The 9664-nt window shown below is 39.6% G+C and overlaps 1 protein-coding gene across 1 annotated transcript; it reads left to right on the top strand.

Moving 5' to 3' along the window:
• The first annotated feature begins 777 nt into the window (after window positions 1–777).
• Window positions 778–8691, top strand: LOC310872320 (Golgi-associated plant pathogenesis-related protein 1-like). Its single transcript, XM_083784095.1, has 5 exons — window positions 778–785; window positions 3384–3596; window positions 6319–6396; window positions 7398–7547; window positions 8407–8691. The coding sequence occupies exons 1-5, from the start codon at window positions 779–781 to the stop codon at window positions 8409–8411; spliced, it is 453 nt and encodes a 150-aa protein (XP_083640221.1). The 5' UTR covers window position 778; the 3' UTR covers window positions 8412–8691.
• Window positions 8692–9664: the final 973 nt, after the last annotated feature.

Genomic DNA, 9664 nt, shown 5'->3' with positions numbered 1-9664 from the left:
AAACTGTCATTTTCAAACAGACATTTTTAGAATCTGATCTCAGGTCAGAATGGGTTAATTGCATTTGAAAAAAGGACAATTTGGTTGTGAATTTTGAAAACCCGGTTTTGTGTGTGTTTTTTATTTTTACAAATATTTGTCAAGGAAGGCCATGGGACAGTTTGGGACACCCACCCAGCTTGAAACAGGATGTCTGGTGACCGTATTCCAAATGTCCTCCTTTGGTATGCAAAGCAACAAAAGATGTAGCGGCACGGTGTAATAATTACAAGCTGGGGGTGTGTGTGTATGTATGTGCGTGTGTGTGTGTGTGTGTGTGTGTGTGTGTCTCCTCCTCCATGTAACGTCGAGGAGGAAACAGAGGTGCAGCTTACGTATATATAAAGTGCTGACTTGGAAACAGCAGAGCAACTTATACTTCATCTTCACAAGGACCTATCCTATACCTTCAGACATTTTGGTTCACTTCCCACCAGGTGAGTGCAGTATTGTGCCGAGCAGACAGGAGGGAGTTTGCATGCCATGTGAAGATAAATATTTGAATATAGAGCTTTGTTAACTTTTGTATCACTTCCTTAGTTTAGTTCTCCATTTTTCGTTTTATCATCGCAAAATGTTCTACTGTTGCGCAAAATGTCAAAGTTATTATATTAAATATTACAGATATATATATTATACATAAAAAGATATGCTTTAATCTGATAGATATGCTTTAATCTGTTCGTTTTTATTTATTTATCTTTATGTTTTCATTTTCAGGAAAGAATAAATACACACAATGGCAGGTTAGTGCACAGTTACATTTACAGTAAAACTGTAAAAAATTGCACATCATTATTTCTCATACTCTAAATCCTTATGTATCTATGTGCAACTCTGAGAGTGTACAAATGTAACCAAATGCACCCTATTTGGGTCCACTACATCTGTATACTCTCAGAGCTAAAGGGACACGCAGGATTTTTACAAGGTAAGTAACCTGAACTCAGGTTACTTACAAGGTAAAGTAACCTGAAACTGTTATTTGTGTTTCTCAACTTTCTCTATTCGTATTTCCAAGAAACATTCATCTCATTTGTTCTGGTTCGCCTATACAGGTATCTGAACCATAAACCTGTCCATGTGTAGCCCATTAACCCAGTCAGCATTATGTTATGCTTTAGCTATTGAAAAATAGCAGATCTACAAGCTCATATCGCGCCACCGAGTGGCGCGATACGAGCTTGTAGGTCTGCTATTTTTGAAAAATCGAAGAGCGACTGACATTTCTAGAATCTGATCTCAGGTCAGAATGGGTTCATCAGACCCAGTGTGTGTCCAGTGGAAACCTCGTATGAATCTGATCTCAGGTCAGAATGGGTTAAGACCCGAGACCAGATTCTTCTAAATCCTAACAGTTTTCTGTCAGTGGTGCTCAAACGTTTCATGTCAAGACAAGACCCCCAAAATGATATGTATTTGGCCGCCGACCTCCATCTGAAAGTGTTTTGTAGCAGCCAGGGACCGCACAGAAGCAAAGATATGAGTCAACCCATTCTGACCTGAGATCAGATTAAAAAAATGTCTATTACATCCTGACAGTTTCATTATTAACCCATTTTGACCTGAGATCAGATAAAAAAAATTCAGTGGTTCTTCGATTTTTCAAAAATAGCAGACCTACAAGCCACCGAGTGGCGCGCTATGAGCTTGTAGATCTGCTATTTTTCAATAGCTAAAGCATAATATGATGCCGACACCAAAATGGGTGCCCGTTCAGAATGAGTTAAAAAATGTTTGCTGGGAAAGAAATATAATTATATTCAAAGATTTGCGCCGCATTTTTAAGATTTATTTTCTTCTCAAAATAGCAGATCTACAAGTGTGTAGTAGCACAGCACTCTATTTCTCAACAGCTAAAGTTTAACATAATGGTTAAAAGCTACGGTGACACAGATGCGTTCCAGGTCTTATTAATGGACTTCCAGATACTTCCGATCAGCCTCAGACCAGTGGTTTTCAAATGTCTTGTCCCCCTAAAAGGCTTAACCCATTTTGACCTGAGATCAGATTTAAAAAATGTCTTCTAATCTTCATCCTGACAGTTTTCTGAAAAAGCTATGTTTCTATGTCAGTCGTTCTAAGTAAAAAAATAGCAGACCTTCAAGCTCGTAGCACGGAAAGATGCCTCGGAGGGGGAATTAAAAAACTTCAGTGCACTGTGTCTAAATATGTTGCGACCGCAGGTCGCAACATGTTTCAGGCACAATGCAAGGAATAAATGCATTCGCCATGTATCGGAAGGAAGTCTGATCCAATCATTTTTAGATTTCTCCAGTTTAATCCTGCGTTTAGGTTTTGTTGTTTTCAAGATCTGATTTTAGGCATGTTTAAACCTCCCGGAAAATCCGTGTTGAGGTTCTTAATCCACTGTTTTTCATTAAAACGTCTTTGTCCTACTGTCCAGTTGGGATTATGTTGAAGTCCAGTGCATTTTAGAGCTTCAATGCCATGAGCCATGAAATGTTGCACAAACCTTGTGGTTGTCTTTTTTCCATTGTTAATATTGTACCTGTGTTGTCCCAGCCTTGTACCTATTGTTTTACCCGTTTCTCCGACATATTGTAAACCACATTTGTCACATGTGATTAATCTGATACGGAATCTACGGAATCTACGGAGTCTGATCTCAGGTCAGAATGGAAAACTGTCAGGATGTAGAAGACATTTTTAGAATCTGATCTCAGGTCAGAATGCGTTAAAATGTGGCATTGATTTAGTTGCTTGTAGCAGAGGAACATCACAATCAGTACTAATTGTACTAAAGGCACCACAGTTTGGCCCAAACGTCCTCCCCAACAACCTCAAGGAGGTTATTGGGTTGGCTCAGGAAGTAACACCTGCCCCACAGATGGAATTACAAGGAACGACACTTTTAAATAGTTTAAATAGTTTGTCACACGCGAAAAGAATAATGAGCGAGCTATTGGCTGAGGCTTAGACACCTCCCAGAAGAAGGGCTTTCTTTCTCTCGTGCGGCGCATTGATACAGTATAATACCACTAATTAACTTCAAAAGAAGGCTACACTTATCATAAAACCAGTTCTGGTGTTCTTTGTCTATACAGATCGGGCGGCGGTGGCTCAGGGGTAGAGTGCCTGGATGGAAACCGTAAGGTTGCCAGTTCGAACCCGGGCTCCCCCAGAGTTACTGTCGAAGTGTCCTTGAGCAAGACACTGAACCCCTAATTGATCCCGATGTGCTAGTTGGTGCCTTGCATGGTTTCCGCTGCCATCGGTGTATGAATGTGTGTGTGAATGGGTGAATGTAATGCACAATCTCTGTAAAGCGCCTTGGATAAAGGCGCTATATAAATGCACCATTTACCATTTACCATTTACAGATCTTGCTAGCTTTAGGAATGAGTTCCTTGACACCCACAATGGCTTCAGGAAGAACCATTCCACTCCTGCGCTGACCATGAGCACGGAGCTGAACAACTCTGCACAGGAATGGGCCGACCACCTGCTCTCCATCGGCACGCTGGAGCATAGCAGCACCGACGACGGAGAGAATGTCTACTTTGCATCCAGCAGCGACCAGATCAAACTGACTGGTAAGATAAAGACAGTCATATGTATAAGTGCCAGATAGTCATCATGCCATGCATGGCATCCTTCCTAATGTGTCCCTGTAGATCTGTGGTTGGTTAGACCAACTGATTGTGAACCAGGGACGGCCACCACCTTGACTAAGAATCAACCTGGGGACCACTTTTGTGTTGCAATGGGATATGCAGTGGCGTGCACAGACATTTAGAGGGGCAGGTGCTCAAGTGAAAAAAAGGGCACCTTGTGCAGCGCATTTTGGGGCGGGAACCCATTTTGGTGCTTTAGCTATTGAAAAATAGCAGATCTACAAGCTCATAGCGCGCCACCGAGTGGCGCGCTAAGGGCAGGAGGTGCAGGGCAGGAGGTGCTCTAGCACCCCCTAGTGTCTATCTGTGCACGCCACTGGGGATATGGACTACGATTAGTGCTTTTGTAACTGGAAGGCATCCCATGTGTGTTTCTCAAACGATGGTCCACGGACTTAACTGGTATTCACTACTGACACAGGTGGTCCTATCTTGGACTTAACTGGTATTCACTACTGACACAGGTGGTCCTATCTTGGACTTAACTGGTATTCACTACTGACACAGGTGGTCCTATCTTGGACTTAACTGGTATACACTACTGACACAGGTGGTCCTATCTTGGACTTAACTGGTATACACTACTGACACAGGTGGTCCTATCTTGGACTTAACTGGTATACACTATACTGACACAGGTGGTCCTATCTTGGACTTAACTGGTATACACTACTGACACAGGTGGTCCTATCTTGGACTTAACTCGTATACACTACTGACACAGGTGGTCCTATCTTGGACTTAACTGGTATACACTACTGACACAGGTGGTCCTATCTTGGACTTAACTGGTATACACTATACTGACACAGGTGGTCCTATCTTGGCCTTAACCTTTTATCCCTAAACTTTTTTTTGCCATATTTAACTATCTTGAAAGATATTTTAAAATAGCCGATCTACATCCACACATTATGATCTTGTAGATTGTCTAGTTGAACAATTTTACTATTAATTATATATATATATATATATATATATATATATATATATATATATACATAGTAAAAATGGCAAATACGACTTAACCTTCTTGAGATTCTAACTGCCTTTTCTGTGGAATTTCTTAACCTCAGACTTAAAGGTATATTCAGTGATTTCACTCAAAAAACCTTAGGTTTCGTTTTTGGCTGGGACCTAAGCCTTTCATCCAATCAGGATAGAGAGCCAAAAACGAAACCTAAGGTTTTTTGACCCCCAGGGGTTAACTGGGGACAGGGAGGAACTCCTTATATGGTCAGCACACTCTATAGTAGGGAGGATTATCACAACAAAACAAAAGAATAAGTGATATTTGAATTGAGTGAAATCACTGAATATACCTTTAACCTCAGACCAGTAATTCTGATAAACATTGACGCACTTCCAAGGAACAGTGCACAAAGGTTTAGTGCACTGTTCCATGGAAGAAAATACAACATCTTCACTTTGCTACATTACTAAATGCATGGTCAGGGACCACATGCAACACCTTCACGGACCACCTGTTGAAAATCCCTGGGTTAGACTGACATTAAAGGTATATTCAGTGATTTCACTTAATTCAAATATCACTTATTTTTTTGTTTTGTTGTGATAATCCTCTCTACTATAGAGTGTGCTGACCATAAGGAGTTCCTCCCTGTCCCCAGTTAACCCCTGGGGGTCAAAAAACCTTAGGTTTCGTTTTTGGCTCTGTATCCTGATTGGATATTGGCTTAGGTCCCAGCCAAAAATGAAACCTAAGGTTTTTTGAGTGAAATCACTGAATATACCTTTAAAGGTTTTATGACATTAATTTTCATTTATTTTTATTTTTTATTTTAGGTTTTATGACCTCAATTACACCCAAAAAACCTGAACTTTGAACATTCAGGGGATTTTCTGTGGTCTGAAGTTTTCTTTGGGGTTTTTTGGGCCTTTTGAGCTACAATGAAAACAGGCAACACAGTGAAAACAGTGACATCTGCTGGCAAATCCCATTGACATATATGGGATTTGCAGTAAGTGATGTCACTTACTGCCTGCAAATCAGAGCACCTGTTTGGGCCAGAAAACCCCAGATCACAGAAAATCTACTGAATGTTAAAAGTTCAGGTTTTTTGGGTGCAATTGAGATTAGAAAACCTAAAAAAACCAAGAACAATTCCAAAACCTTTTTTTTAATGTCACAATCCCTTTAACACATCGTGTGTGTGTGCCCAAATACCTCATTTGCCTCAATGGTTATGATACATGAACTTAAGTACAATAAACATATAAAACCTTTGTCTTGTGCTGCGTTCAAACGGGCAGATGCAAAGATGCAGTCTACCATTCATTCTCAATGGAAGCCAGCGACGTGAAGATACAAAGATGCATCCAACCTTTGTAGCTGCTGCAAAAGCTACAACAGCTACAAAGCCACAAAAGATTGTTGAGCTGGTTTCAACTTCAGCTACAAAGATACAAAGCTACAAATACGCTGTGTGCAGCTTTGCATCTGCCAGTTTGAACGCAGCACTAAAGGAGGGATATACACAAACTATATACCAATAATAAATTAATACCTAAATGAATGCATTTTTTTTTCAACACATCACATACACAGTCTGCCTCTTTGTTGTATATTGTGTTGTTGTAAGAAGTAACATAACTTTATCACTTGCTGTGTGATGTATAGGGAAGGAGGCTGTTGATAGCTGGTATGGTGAGATCAAGGACTACAGCTGGTCCAAGCCTGGCTTTGGCTCCAACACTGGTAAACAAACAACTAAACTCACCCACGCTGAACCAACTAAATGCCTGTAGAAAGCAGTCCACCAGGTCTTTGTGGTGTGGTGGTGCAATGTGCTAAGAAACTATACACTATAGAGTGCTATGTCTACATGAAATGTAAAAACTACGGGCTGTCGTACATGTGTATGTACGTACGTATGTGTTTGTATACCTTTGTGTATTCAAGTGTGTCTGTCTCTGTGTCGTGCACGGCTCTGTGTGTTTATTTGCGTGTGTGTGCGTGCAATACCCATATAAACGGCTTGACCACAAAGACAATAGAGCGTCGCAGTCCCGCCCCCCTTTCACAACGACGTGCAGAAGAGAATTTCCCATGCATTTTTCCCATAGACGTTTCAAAAAGTATTTATTTAAAGACCTGTAAGCCTCGGACAAAGCCAACTCAATCATGATGACAATGAACACAATATTTTGGGCAGAACAAATAATTAGAAAGAAGAAAATCAACAAAAACCCTGCCCTTTTTTTCCTTCTTTCTAATCATTTGTTCGACCCAAAACAATAGTGTTTATTGTCATGATAATTGTCACAAATAATTAAAAACTAGACTAAAATGTTAGGAAGGGAATAGTGGACAAAATATCCAGTATAAGTACAAGACAAGTCATTTTACACTTGGTTGCATGCTGAAAATAGCAGCTCTACAAGCTCACAACGCGTCGCAGCACGACGCGTTGTGAGCTTGTAGATCGGCTATTTTCAGCAAGTGTAATCAAGGCCCGGCAAAATACATTTTAGTAGACTAAATCAACTGTAGATCTAGTCGACGAAAACACTAAAACATTCCAGGTGACTAAAATGTGACTAAAACTAAATGAAAACAATTCAAGAGACTATTTACCGGTATGTCATAAATAGTCTCTTGAATTGTTTTCATTTATTTTTTTGTTGTTGTCATACATTTTATGACAACAAAAAACTAAAATAAGAAATGTCGCTGTCAAAAACAACACCGTTTTGCAGGTCACTTCACCCAGGTGGTGTGGAAGGACTCCACGGAGGTGGGAGTGGGCATGGCCACCAACGGCAAGACCGCCTTCGTGGTGGGCCAGTACCGACCCGCGGGAAACATGATCATGGAGGGGAACTTTGAGAAGAACGTCCTCCCCAAAGGTAACGCGTGCAGCACTACATAGTTACACTACATACTTTATTGACACAAATGTATAAAACACTGGGTCCAAACAATAATTAAAATCCCATGGATCAAAAACTTAAAAAAGGTACAATACATTAAAATATACAATACACAACACACAATCCCTTTACAACAGGAGCGTTCTATTGCTCCACAAGTGGTGAACAAAAGGTACTCAAATGTTTTACTTTTCAAATCAAAATTTACAAAGAGTAAAAGTGCAATATTTGGATCCGAAGTGTAGTGGAGTAGAAGTAAACGTATTGGAAATTGTAAAAGCTCAAGTAAAGTACAAATACCTCAACATTTTAATGAAGTACAATACTTTCCACTACTGTTTATATAAGGTTCTGCATTTAAACAGGGTGTAAGTAAGTGTTTTTGTTAAAAAGTTAAGTTGGTCAGTAACAGACTTCGTCTTATTTTTTATTTGCAGAAGAGACTGTTGTGCTCTGTCTATGTTGATCACTCATGTAAATTTGATATTTTGATTTCCTATCATCATTTAAAAACATAACTGCACTTTGTCAGTAGCTTGTATAGAGAAAACCTAACTGGTGACAATGATTGAAGTCGATTTGTGCCCGCGGTGCCACATGCAGAAGCCTGATCCGTTTCTCTCAAAAATGAATGCACCACCTCTACTACTATTAGCAATGATTGCTATCGGAATATAGAGCTATTTATTAGTTATTTTTAACACAGTATTAACACTTACTTACACCCATCCACCTTTAATGTCGTTAACATTAAGGCGGGCTTTTAATAGCCTATAGCATTTCCTAGCAGACAGGCCAGATGTATACCTCATGTGGTTTTGTTGTTACATTCCAGTGTAAAGGCTGTGCATTTTACAGCTGACGGCAACAACAGCGGCACTTCCAGTGATGGGAATGAGAAAAGAAGGCAGTCTGGCAGTGAGAGAAAGGAACGCTGCACGTTACTTTAAACAGCCCGGAGAAGCCGGAGGGTCTCATCGCATGCCGTCGCTCTGTTTCACTTTGTTCTTTCTTCTTGTCCTGTTTTGTTTAGTGTGTTTTTGTAAATCTGATGTTGTGTCTAAATGCATTTTCTTTTTTCTTGAAAGCTGGGCACAATAAAATTCATGCAGCAAATGTATTCAGAGTCGAGTTCTTTATAACCTTTGTGAAAATGCTTCATCTTGAAATGGTGAAAAAGTAACAATGATTTAATTATTTTTTTTATGGAAAATGAAATTAAACATACCGGTAGCATGTACATCCTACCTTAGGCTTGTTGTGATTTGTACCATTATCATTATCCATGTCTTTTCTCTTTTTTGTCTCTTTCTTTTGTTCTTTTCATCTGCATCAGTGTTTACTTTCAGGTTTAGTTCTTTACTTCCTCTCTAGAAACTAAAACCTAATTTATGGTGTGTGTGTGTGTGTGTGTGTGTGTGTGTGTGTGTGTGTGTGTGTGTGTGTGTGTGTGTGTGTTACCCTAAAACATGAGGAAGGAGGAAGAATGTTTTCCAAAAAGTGTACAGTATTTGTTGTTTGTGTAGCCTATAGAGCGTCGCAGTCCCTCCCCCTTTCAGAACAACGAGTGGCCCAGGAAATGAATCCCAATGCATTTTTCCCATAGGCATTTCAAAATGTATATTGTCTTATATTTGTTATAATTGTGTTATAAATATGGAATAAATAGAAAGTTATGAAGTATTATAATACAAAGGGAAGAAATCATTGCACATAAGAACCACACCAAGGGGTCTAATGAAGTACTGTCACCTCATACAAACTGATAAAACGGCACTCCATCTTTAACCCCTTACTTACAGAGTATAGTGACTATAATACAGCACCTTCTTTACTACAACAAATGCATTTAGCAGTCAATCGATCAGTAAATCGATCAGTCAATCGATCAGTCAATCGATCAGTCAATCGATCAGTAAATCGATCAAGTCAATCGATCAGTCAATCGATCAAGGACATCAATGATTCACCATTGCTGCTGCTGCTTACACAGTATGGTAGAATGCAGTGATATAAACTAACTAAGTACATTTACTTAAGTACTGTACAATTTTGAGGTATGTTTTTTTTTTTTTTTACTTTACTTGAGTATT

This window comes from Protomyctophum parallelum (assembly GCF_964188405.1).
Source record: "Protomyctophum parallelum genome assembly, chromosome: 15".
NCBI lineage: Eukaryota > Metazoa > Chordata > Actinopteri > Myctophiformes > Myctophidae > Protomyctophum > Protomyctophum parallelum.
Note: the sequence above shows the minus strand (reverse complement) of the source record. Positions and strands in the feature narration are given on the sequence as shown.

Coding starts and splice junctions, on each gene's coding strand:
- LOC310872320 (XM_083784095.1), top strand. Junction 3,597..6,318: donor CGACCAGATCAAACTGACTG/GTAAGATAAAGA, acceptor TGTGATGTATAG/GGAAGGAGGCTGTTGATAGC. Junction 6,397..7,397: donor TGGCTTTGGCTCCAACACTG/GTAAACAAACAA, acceptor ACCGTTTTGCAG/GTCACTTCACCCAGGTGGTG.